This window comes from Thalassophryne amazonica, chromosome 7 (assembly GCF_902500255.1).
Source record: "Thalassophryne amazonica chromosome 7, fThaAma1.1, whole genome shotgun sequence".
Lineage (NCBI taxonomy): Eukaryota > Metazoa > Chordata > Actinopteri > Batrachoidiformes > Batrachoididae > Thalassophryne > Thalassophryne amazonica.
The window spans coordinates 98913875-98926497 of record NC_047109.1 but is presented as its reverse complement, the minus strand read 5'-3'; the positions used below and the strand labels follow the sequence as shown (position 1 = coordinate 98926497).

Sequence of the window (12623 nt, the reverse complement as noted above, 5' to 3'; positions counted from 1 at the left end):
TATTTGTTTAATATGCGCTTTGAATGACATATCCTGATCAAAAATAACTCCAAGATTTCTCACAGTATTACTAGAGATCAGGGAAATGCCATCCAGAGTAACGATCTGGTTAGACACCATGCTTCTAAGATTTGTGGGGCCAAGTACAATAACTTCAGTTTTATCTGAGTTTAAAAGCAGGAAATTAGAGGTCATCCATGTCTTTATGTCTGTAAGACAATCCTGCAGTTTAGCTAATTGGTGCGTATCCTCTGGCTTCATGGATAGATAAAGCTGGGTATCATCTGCGTAACAATGAAAATTTAAGCAATACCGTCTAATAATACTGCCCAAGGGAAGCAGTCTGATGTGTCTAACATCTTCCTGTCTACACAGTTGCGGTCTGGAGGATCTCAGATCCTTGAAGGTTGTATTGCAGAGATTCCAAACATCTCCAGCCTCGATATCTCTGACAATGGTAAGTCAACATCATCCAAATATACTGTGACATTTTGATTAACCTCTTCATCTCTTAAATCTAAACTTCTGGTTCTTTCTGAAAAGCACAAGTAGTGGATATCAGTAAATCGTTTTAAAATTTAAGGCTTGTTTGACCTCCAGGTTTGGATTCAGACCTGTCCACTCTGCTGCTGTGGCTGGCCAAGAATCGTTCTATCAGACATTTGTCTCTAGGCAAGAACTTCAATAACATCAAGTCCAAGTAAGACCACAAAGCTTGAGGACATCAATGAAACCAGTGTGTAAACCCTGATGGGTGGGGAGGGGGTGCTTGACTGTATGGGCTGCTGGATTTTGGGATTAAGGAAAGATCTGTTGTGGACAGATTCTCTGATGATGTCCTTTGCTCAAAGTGGAGCTTGTGTAAAATTTCACCGGCTGCACACACTTGACTTTTCTTGGCAAGAGATTGGACAGCTCCACTGTAGAAGACTTTCTCCACAAGCAAGTCACACACCCACACAGTCATTTTGGCAGCGAGTGTTCAGAGAAAACATAAATGTATTTCACTATATTTCAGTGCATTAATTTGGATCAGGTCAAGATTGATTCAGCGACTTGCCAGGCCGCTTATTTTTAGCTATCACCAAGGCAGTGACCTTATCGTGCTTGTTTGCAAGCAAATTCTAAATTTTGCAATAGCAGTTGAACAGGTAATGTTAGGCTGTTATCCAAGTAGTGATTTTATAAAAAAAAAAAAAAAAAATTACAGGTGTAGTGTTTGATAATTGTAACCACAATGTCAACACAGTGGGACCTGTGAAAAGTCACCGTGTCACCAAACGTACCACCACATGTATTTGTGAAGATGTGGAAATTGCATTGTATAATATGAATTTACACTTCTGCAGTGAAAATAAGAAGTTTAAGTATTATTTTCTACCACTGGAGCCCATCATGAGTGTCTTCACCGCAGTACATGTACATGGTTACTTTTGGTTGTTCAGTAGTGTTATGACATTTGTATTGTAACTGTATTAACACGTTCTAAACTTAGTTTTTTCCACTGTTCTTGTACTTCTCTGTCCGATGCAGAAACCTTGCCCCAGTGTTGGACAGCCTAGTCCACATGATTCAAGAGGAAGAGTCGGTGAGTTGCAGATTTGATTTTTAGTTGTCTGGCTTGTAACTGCTTAAAACAACATCCATCAAACTGATTGTCTTTGAAACACCCTTTATCAAATCACTGCACATAGCAGGGGCTGCTGCTGACCTCTGACCGCTGAAGAACAGGGTGTGTGGGAATACACTTTCCTAACGTTGATCAATGGACTCTTGCATTAAACACAGACTAACTGGGTTATAGCAGCCTTGCATAAATATTCATGCTTTAATTCTTGCAGACGTCTGACGTGTGTGTAATTATCATCTGGAGTGTGTAGATGTGTATTTGAGATGAAGCACAAGTGAGTAAAGGCCCCCTGAAACTTGCACGACTTTGATCTGCATACTTGCATGCACTTTTTTCATGGTTATTGTATGGCCTTGCCTTGCAATATGGAGCGCCTTGGGGCAACTGTTTGTTGTGATTTGGCGCTATATAAGAAAAAAGTTGATTGATTGAAAGTTGATGCACTCTGCCATGCAAGAGTAGATACAAGAGTAAATTCATCTCAAATTCGTTGTAAATTGTGCGCAGCTTCGTCCATGTGTGCAAAGAAAATTTTGAAATGTTCAAAATCTCTGTCACGCATTAATGATGTGAACTTCAAGTGAACATTGCACAAACAAGTCAAAAACACTCTGTGTGAGTGCGAGAGATTGCATCAACACACGATCAGAGCGCAGCTTGTCTGAACGTTTATAACGAGAAGCTAAATCTATCGTAAACATACTTTTACAGCTGCACAAAAGAAGGGATGAACATGCAACTGTTTTACCAAGCCATTACAATATAAACCTGACAAATAATTACCTTTTCAGACAGTTCCAAATGCTTTCTCCACCTCGTTCACCGTGCGCGAGAGGGAGAAAAGCTGCTGCTGGAGCAGTTTTCAACAGCAAACTCAAAGAGAAAATGATTAATCCGCTACAGAATAATTATTTTACAAATGCAGTGTCCAGTGCACAGCGCATGGCATCCAGTGGAACAAAGCGCGGTGTCCAGCTGGGAACACAGCTGATGGGACCATCACAGCTGATGGGATCATCACAGCGATGTGCGTGCAAGTGCGCAGATCAAAGTCGTGCAAGTGTCAGGGCACCTTAAGATACAAACAGGGAGGAGCAGACTAATGGCTCATTCATTACTCATTGCAATTTGTTCAAAAGACAAAGAGGCTTAAGATTAAAAAAAAAAAAAAAACTATAAATCACTAAATGGAGAGAAACTTGGCTCGTTGTTTTACAGCATGTGAAGCTTAACACATACACAGTATCCATGACCTGCCAGTGGGGATGTAGGCTCATCTATGCTCCAGTGACGTATGTAAATTTATGTGTGTTTCAAACGGTGTAATGTCACTGCACACACATCCACACATTGGCAGCGATGAAGCCAAATATCCATATGTTATTGTTAAGCATCTTCATCATGTCCTTTTCTGGCAGTATTGCTCTGTTTCATCCATTTCCATAAGCTTTCAGAAAGCATCCAAATATACAAGAAATGTTCGCAAAATGCAAAGAGAAGGCTCCGTCTGTGTCTGTGTTAATCTAACTGCCAATTCCAGTCATCTTTGGGTTCTGCCTCAGACATCACAAAAGTCAGATATGAGGGTGTTTTAGGTTTCAGTTGTGCTTCTAGGGCCACAGTTTGTACAGACACAGAATTGTGGAACTTTGAGGATGTGTAACTTGCATCTGCAATCACACAAAGTGTAGATAAAACCAGATTACAGGTCATAGGACACCTTTTAAATGTAAGACCTCATTGTGGAAATCACATTTTTGTTGTGGCATTTAGAACAGTGGATCAGATATTTCCTGATGTCCACGCAAATTCTAAACCAGAGTATGTAGAAAAAAATAACAGTATTGCCATCAATTGATTATCGTCTTTAAAAATCTCCCAGAGACTCTGTCACTGCTTCTGTGTTCCTTCTCACCATGTGACTTTAATTTGAGTTTCTCCTGACATGGTTAGAAAATCACATTAGTTCACCACTGTTATGTCATTTTTTTCTTCTTCTAAATCCATCTGGCTTGTTTTCTGTCCGAGTGCATCATGGGAGCTATAACGAATTTTGCCACTGTGCCACCTCCTCCTCTTTGCCTGCTACATGCGGGATTGATTATTCCATTGACCTGATATGTGCTGAACTGGTCTCCTGGTGCCTGTCATTTTGTGTGTGTGTGTGTGTGTGTGTGTGTGTGTGTGTGTGTGTGTGTGTGTGTGTGTGTGTGTGTGTGTGTGTGTGTGTGTGTGTGTGTGTGTGTGTGTGTGTGTGTGTGTGTGTCTGCGCGCACATGAGCTGATTATCTGGCAGTGCAGGTGGATGCAGAAATAGAGAGAAATAGAAAAATAAGTTAAAGGTTCAGAGGATACACATGAGGGGAAAGTAAGGAGGAGGATGGATTAATGGGTGTGCAGCAGGGGCAGGTACATGGTTGTTTTTTTTTAAACAGTAGTAGTATGGTTGTGAAAACGCAAGTAGGCAGTTTATTTCAGAAAAAAAATCTTGTGGACTCGTAGTATTGAGGTTTCTCTGTTGTGTAGCAGTTATAGAAAAGAATGCTCTTTAATTTTTGCCATCTTGACTTTCACGAAGCAGACTGCTTCAAACAAGATGCGGGAAAAGCAGATGTTTTTAACGGAGTGTTAAAAATCATTTATAGGTGGACTTAAAGGGCTTTATTCTACATGTGACACCTAGCGCAAGTGTCAGTGATAGCTTCCACCTGGTGTAGACGTCATCTTTACCTTCAGCACACATGGCCTCTAAATTACAACAGCATATGGGCATGTTGTCTAAAAATGAGGTATGGTTGGTCTTTGTGCTGGTGCACTGATACCCTCTGCCACCTGAAAGCATTTGAACCTTTGACCACCAAAAAACAGGTCTGTCTAGTGGTGCGTGAAGAGTGCAATAGTTAGATGCACCTGATATAAGCAGCTTCAAAAAGCATGTATGTTCTGCCTGCGCACAGTGTCCCCAGTCACCCGCAACAGTGAATTATTAATCTGATGGCAAATTGTGACACCGCTGCCCCTACCCACATAAACAACAGAAAATTAATGAATATTATGGTCACTGTAGGCAAAGAAAAAAACTGCACGGGAGGAGGGAGGGGAAAAGGCACGCGTTTCATGAGGTAACACCTCTCTCTTTCTCTCTCTCTCTCACTCAGAGGTATGTTTAAAATACATGATGAAACTTGATTCAAACATCTAATAAATGAAGCAGTAGTAAATACTAATGTAAAAACAAAAGCCTTCACCTTGTTGCTTCACCTCAGGGAGCTTTGGTGGCTGTTAGAGTTAAATCTATTAACAAGAACCAGAAATCTTATCACTTGCTGCTCATCTGCTTTCTCAATACCAGAGTGCCAGTTTATATGGAAGGACTCTGATTGGCTGATATCATGTTCAGACTGCAAAATTCCAAGGAATAATCATAAGTTCTTTTGGCTTCCCCTTGTTTCACTTGGGTCAACACAACTGAACTGATATTGATTTACATGTTTATTTGGCACACGTTTTATGCTGGGATGGCCTTCCTGATGCAACTACACATCACATGGGTAGTGGGCAGGGGTGGTCTTGAACTGGGAACCTTCGGCTCTGGAAATGAACACACTAACTGCTTGGCCACTCTGCTGCTCATACCTCTCAAGATTATTGAACAGAGTAAATCCAGTCTTAGGAGGGTTGTGCTGGGACATGGCCCAAATGTGCTTGTGCTCTCAGTGCCACTTCTTTTTTCCATCCACCATCAAAAATAGAGCAGTAAATGTCTTACTGTAGTTTTAGGAATTGGCACTTTCTAATGTGCATGTCAAGAATTTGATTTCTTCTTTCCGTAAAGATATTAAAGAAGACATGTAGGTTTCAGATTCAATGCTTTATGAGCATTAATAGGCTACAGGCCTTTCGTGGTGCTCGTATCTGCTTGAAGTGGTGTACCCACATCGATTTAATATTTTCAGTGACTTATAAGGGTTCAGGATCTGAGCTGCTGTAAGGCAGTAGAATCAGTCATGATGGATAACTACATCACTCAGCACAACATAAAGCTCTCACCTTACTAGACAGACATCTTTCTAACATGTTTTCTGTATGCAGTCACATGCTATTGGTGTTATAGAATGTTTTAATCCAAGTTTTTAGGTTTTATGTGTCACAGTCTATATGGATGTTCATGAATACAGAATCTAGGTTTCCCTGTCAGCCATAATAAATGAACAATAAATTGCATTAAACATTTTCACTGTACTTCAGTTTGTACTTTCATATTTTTTGTGCACACCACAGCAGGCAGGCAGTCTATAATTCTTCTTGCTAAATGAAAAAAATAATAGTTTTCTCACATTTATTATTTAGAAATTACAAATTACTTTTTTTTTAGAACCATTTCAATAATTTTTACCATTATTAATGTAAAAAAAAAATTCTCTAAGTTTCATCATGGGCAGCATGGTCACTTAGTGGTTAGCACTGTTGCCTCACAGGGAGAAGGTCGTGGAATTGATTCCCACCTGTGGCCTGCATGTTCTCTCCGTGTTTACTCCGGCTTCCTTCCACATCCAAAGACACGCAGGTTAGGTGGATTGGAAACTTTGAATTGTCCATAGGTGTGCGTGCAAGTGTGAATGTGTTTGTTTGTCTATATGTGACTCTGCGACAGACTGGCGTCCTGTCCAGGGTGTACCCCGCCTCACACCCTATGACTGCTGGGATAGGCTCCAGCCCCCCACGACCCAATCTTGGATAAGCGATTGAAGTTGTGAGAGAGAGAGAGAGAGAGAGAGAGAGAGTTTCATTATGGAGAAAAGCTTATTGCCAGAAGTAAAAATTGTTCGTCTCCTCCTCTATTCTCTCAAACACAGACAAAAAAAAAAAAACCCTGAATGTATGTCAGCCGGAGAGTCTGATATGTCGGCAGATCAGACTCTCCAGCTGTGTAATTGGCAAACATCGTACAGCAGCTCAACATGAACCAACAGTCAGTCGCTGTTGGAGATTCGTGAAGCTTCACATCACTCTGGCATCAAAGAAATCAACTTGATCCCTACTGAATGGTTTTCATTTTGCATTGTGCTCTAAAGCTCAGCAAATTTGGTACTTTTTTTTTATACAGACTAGCACTTGAGCCTATGATAAGTATTTTTTTTCTGACAACCTCAAACTTAAATACAAAGCTTCACAATTGAAATCTCAGAGAACTGTACATTTTTGATGTTTTTAAATGTATTTTTTGTTGTTGTTTTTTTCCGGGGGGTATTTTTTTAAAAGTGCACATTTTTTCATAATGTTTTTAATTAAATTAGCTAAAATTGTACCACAAAATTGTTTACCCCATAAAAAATAAAATGTTATAAACACTTGTTTTGGTTCCCGTGACCTTTAATATATTTAATATAAAGTTGGTTGGGCACAGCATGACATTATGGGAAAGAGTAGTGGAAGTTAGGCTTAGAAAAAGAGGTGAAGATCTGTGAGCGACAATATGGTTTCATGCTGAGAAAGAGCGCAACAGATGCAGTGTTTGTACTGAGTAAGAAGGCCAGAAGGAGTTATATGTTTTTATGAATATGTAAAAAAAAGCTTAGAACAAGGTGCCAAGAGAGGAGTTGTGGTATTGCATGAGAAGTCTGGAGCAGCAGAGAAGTATGTGAAGGTGGTGTGAAGCCAGAGGACACACACCAATTAGCTAAACTGCAGGATTGTCTTACAGACATAAAGACATGGATGACCTCTAATTTCCTGCTTTTAAACTCAGATAAAACTGAAGTTATTGTACTTGGCCCCACAAATCTTAGAAACATGGTGTCTAACCAGATCCTTACTCTGGATGGCATTACCCTGACCTCTAGTAATACTGTGAGAAATCTTGGAGTCATTTTTGATCAGGATATGTCATTCAAAGTGCATATTAAACAAATATGTAGGACTGCTTTTTTGCATTTACGCAATATCTCTAAAATCAGAAAGGTCTTGTCTCAGAGTGATGCTGAAAAACTAATTCATGCATTTATTTCCTCTAGGCTGGACTATTGTAATTCATTATTATCAGGTTGTCCTAAAAGTTCCCTAAAAAGCCTTCAGTTAATTCAAAATGCTGCAGCTAGAGTACTGACGGGGACTAGAAGGAGAGAGCATATCTCACCCATATTGGCCTCTCTTCATTGGCTTCCTGTTAATTCTAGAATAGAATTTAAAATTCTTCTTCTTACTTATAAGGTTTTGAATAATCAGGTCCCATCTTATCTTAGGGACCTCGTAGTACCATATTACCCCAATAGAGCGCTTCGCTCTCAGACTGCAGGCTTACTTGTAGTTCCTAGGGTTTGTAAGAGTAGAATGGGAGGCAGAGCCTTCAGCTTTCAGGCTCCTCTCCTGTGGAACCAGCTCCCAATTCAGATCAGGGAGACAGACACCCTCTCTACTTTTAAGATTAGGCTTAAAACTTTCCTTTTTGCTAAAGCTTATAGTTAGGGCTGGATCAGGTGACCCTGAACCATCCCTTAGTTATGCTGCTATAGACGTAGACTGCTGGGGGGTTCCCATGATGCACTGTTTCTTTTTCTTTTTGCTCTGTATGCACCACTCTGCATTTAATCATTAGTGATCGATCTCTGCTCCCCTCCACAGCATGTCTTTTTCCTGGTTCTCTCCCTCAGCCCCAACCAGTCCCAGCAGAAGACTGCCCCTCCCTGAGCCTGGTTCTGCTGGAGGTTTCTTCCTGTTAAAAGGGAGTTTTTCCTTCCCACTGTAGCCAAGTGCTTGCTCACAGGGGGTCGTTTGACCGTTGGGGTTTTACATAATTATTGTATGGCCTTGCCTTACAATATAAAGCGCCTTGGGGCAACTGTTTGTTGTGATTTGGCGCTATATAAAAAAATTGATTGATTGATTGATGGTGCAGGATATGTACATGGTCAGCATGATGGCAGTGAGATGCGCAGATCCATTCAAGGTGGGATTGCATGAAGGATGGGCTCTGAGCCATTTCTTGTTTGCAGTGGTGTTGGAGATATATTCTGGAGAGACGGGATTCCAACATGGATTATTTGTGTGAATGAGGTGGAGCAGAGTGGAATAGTGAGGTTGCAAGGAATAGAGGTGGTGAAGGTAGCTGAGTTTAAATGCTTGAGGTCACCTGTGTGGTAGAGAGGTGAAGAAGGGTGAAGTGGGTGGAGAAAAGTGGAAGAAGTGATTTGTAAACAGGATATCTGCAAGAGAAAAAAGAAAGTTTACAAGATAGCATTGAGACTACTTACTATGTTGTACAGCTTAGAGGAGCTGCTACTAACAAAACGACAGGAGGCAGAGTTTGATGTGGCAGAACTGGAGGTACTGTAGATTAGTATGAGCACATCAGAGGGACAGTAAAGGTTGAAAATCTCAGAGTTGAGGTCAGACAAGGGAGATTGAGATGTTTAGATGTGCAGAGGAGGAACCCAGGATATATCTGGACCTACCAGGCAGCAGAAGAAGAGGGAGGCCAAAGAGGAGGTTTATGGGTGTGCTGAAGGAGGACATGCAGGTGGTTATTGTGACAGAGGAAGTTGCAGAGGACAGGGTGAGATGGAGACAGATGATCTGCTGTGGCAACCCCTAACAGGAGCTGCCAAAAGATGAGTTTTAATAGTATTTATTTCACTGCAGACTTGCAGTTTCCTCACTTTTGTGCCAAAGATCTCAAAAACTGTCTGTTGACCCCCAGTCCCCCCCCCCCCCCCCCCCAAAAAAAAAAGAAAAGGGCATTATCCACAGAAGGAATGAATCAGGACAGAGAGGATAAAAACACACTGTGTGCAGGAAACTAACTAGAAGATCTGAAGAAACCAAGTGGCATCCATCCATCCATCCTGGTAACAGTCAATAAAATGATGCATTTAGACAAGAAAATAAGTTTAAAATAAACTCTTTCAGAATTCTCAGTGATGATGTAGATTCCAATATCTTTTAATTTAGCAGTGTAGGTCAGGTCAGGTCTGGAAGCATGCGCTGGTGCCACACGTTGCCACATGCACCACGCTATGGAACCATCTTGTGCCCTAAATCCACATTCAGCACACTACGGAACCACCTTGGGCCCTAAATCGACATTTACCATACTACAGAACCATCTTGGACCCTAAATCCACATTTACCACACTACGGAACCATCTTGGGCCCTAAATCCACATTCACCACATTATGGAGCCATCTTGGGCCCTAAATCCATATTCACCACACTACAGAACCACCTTGGGCCCTAAATCCACATTCACCACACTATGGAGCCATCTTGGGCCCTAAATCCACATTTACCACACTACGGAACCACCTTGGGCCCTACATCCACATTTACCACACTACGGAACCACCTTTGGCCCTACATCCACATTTACCACACTGCGGAACCACCTTGGGCCCTAAATCCACATTTACCACACTACGGAACCACCTTGGGCCCTACATCCACATTTACCACACTATGGAACCACCTTGGGCCCTACATCCACATTTACCACACTACGGAACCACCTTGGGCCCTATATCCACATTTACCACACTATGGAACCACCTTGGGCCCCGAATCCGCAATCACCAGGTGATGGAACCACCTTGGGCCCTGATTCCCCATTCACTAGGTGATGGAACTACCTTGGGCCCTAAATCCACATTCACCACACTACGGAACCACCTTGGGTCCTACATCCACATTTACCACACTACGGAACCACCTTGGGCCCTATATCCACATTTACCACACTACGGAATCACCCTTGGGCCCCGAGTCCGCATTCACCAGGTGATGGAACCACCCTTGGGCCCCGAATCCGTATTCACCAGGAGATGGAACCACCTTGGGCCCTGAATGGCAACCATCCAAGCAGACGACTGGTTTATCCCCAGCCCTCAAAAATAGCCATCTATCTGCAACAGTCAGGTGGAATGTGGGCGTCCTCTTGGTCTTCTCCAGCTGTGGGATTCTCAACCCGTTAGCTCATCAAACTTGCCTGTGTTTAATCGTAGCCCTTGATTGATAAACTTACAGACTTGTAGTTAACCATAACAGTGCCAGTCAGTCAGTCAGTTAAAAAAGGTTTCATTTAATTTCTTTATTTAAGATGGTTTAAAATCGCATTAACATTTAAGTGAGACCTGGCCTAGATGGCAGCATTCAAGGCAAAACAATAGTTACATAAAGTCAATAAAGTCGCAATTAACAAAATGGTGAAAGATAAAATAATAAAAAACTGTATTATTAAAACTGTATTATACTGTACATCTTAATAATATGAACCTTATCGTCCCTTTGCTCCTTCTTTTCCTTATGCCCCAGCCCCTCACCTCTCTGTCTTTAGCGGATTCTAGACTAAAGAGCGATCTAACCATTGTTCTGAACGCCCTCGGCAGCAACTCCTCTCTCACCAGGCTTGACATCAGCGGTAACGCCATGGGGGATATGGGAGCCAAAATGCTGGCCAAAGCCTTACAGATCAACAGTAAACTCAGGTGAGTAAAAGTTGATGCACATTATTCACAGTTTAGGATACAGGAAAATTGTTTTCTGACAAAGGCACAATTACCAAGTGGCCTTAGTACTGTAGATCCACTATGCAGCCACTGATTACAGGTAACCACAGCTCATGGTGCTGAGATGTTTAGTGCAAAGTCAGCTACACTTGTCATTGGCTGGCAAAGAATATGTGGTTATGGACTTTATCTGCTCCCTGCCTGGGTCATAATATGTAACATGGGTAGTAAAGGAAGGAGTCAACCAAAACAGAAACTGCAGATTGGCTCCACAAGCTATGAGCACTTTTAACATGGGAAATGTTGCCGTTCAGCTCGCTGACATCAGTTAAAACTTTATTTCCTTCAATTGGTCTGTTTCTCTATACAGGACCGTGATCTGGGACAAGAACAACACCAGCCCTCAGGGTCTACAGGATGTAGCAGCCGCACTGGAGAAGTAAGTTTCCAGGGATTCCCACATAGCTGAGGGGCAACCAAGTTCAAAGCGGTGTGAGCGGGGTGCAGGCAACAAAACAAAAACCTTTTATTTCAGGACAATGAGTTCTAGTACATGTAGAGCTTTGTGGTGTACTGTAAGATCTGCCAATGTGCCAAAATGTTCTTAAGGCGGGGATTGGAAACCTTTTGTTATGAAGGGAAAAGACGGTGCAGTTTAAAAACATGATCATCTGTAAAATCACCTTGTGAGGTGATCGGTAACAAGGAAAGTGTGCACTTTGGTCCATGGTCCTTCATGCCTTCCCTGCTTTAGGGGAATCCCAGAGTTTCACCATTTCTTTCACCACTGTTGTAAATACATGTTGTAGTTGGGGGTCTATGTATTTGTTGACAAGCTGACAGAAAAACAAGCATAATTTTTATACTAAATGTTTAGTACTAAAACTAAAACTGCTGACATGGTGGATGTTTGTGAGATTGTGGAGCAGTGATGAGTTTGTGAGTTTGTTGAGTTGTGCTGAGCAGGAGGAAGCCTTGAAGTGTGTTTATACAGGAAGCAAAGGAACGAGGATGAGCGGAAGGAAGGCAGAGAAGATGGCAATGTGACAAACACGGGGAATGAAACAACAAAGGAACAAAAAGATGCTGAGGGAAGAGAAGAGAACAGAACGGTTTGGGAGAGGATAGACTGCAAGTTCAGGTTGAGGTGGAACAAATCAGATTTTTGTCATCTGGTATCTCTGGTCTGTGGGTGTGAATGTTTATTTTCCTGTGTATGTGAAATCACATTTGCTTCCAGGAGACGTTGACATGTCCACCCTCTCTTCTTTTTCATTCTGTTTTATCATATTCTCACAGCACCATGTCTCCAGCTTGTCTGTGATGCTTTATTGAAATAACAGGGTTTTTTTTCCTTATAGCAACAGCTGTGTTTTGCATTTATGAACGTGTGTGTGTGTGTGTGTGTGTGTGTGTTCCCTCCAGTCCCTCATAGGGAACTATACATAATGTTTCAACAATACATTCATTCATTCATTCATTTTCTGCCTCTGGT

At 41.8% G+C, this 12623-nt stretch overlaps 1 protein-coding gene across 2 annotated transcripts in view; it reads left to right on the top strand.

Moving 5' to 3' along the window:
* LOC117514664 (F-actin-uncapping protein LRRC16A-like) overlaps window positions 1-12623 on the top strand; it is a 203485-nt gene that overhangs the window by 171245 nt on the left and 19617 nt on the right. For both annotated transcript variants that reach the window (XM_034175232.1, XM_034175233.1), the window contains exons 20-24: window positions 376-457; window positions 601-700; window positions 1534-1588; window positions 10935-11107; window positions 11499-11567. In XM_034175232.1, the coding sequence (XP_034031123.1) occupies window positions 376-457; window positions 601-700; window positions 1534-1588; window positions 10935-11107; window positions 11499-11567 (479 nt within the window). The remainder of the gene's footprint in view (window positions 1-375; window positions 458-600; window positions 701-1533; window positions 1589-10934; window positions 11108-11498; window positions 11568-12623) is intronic.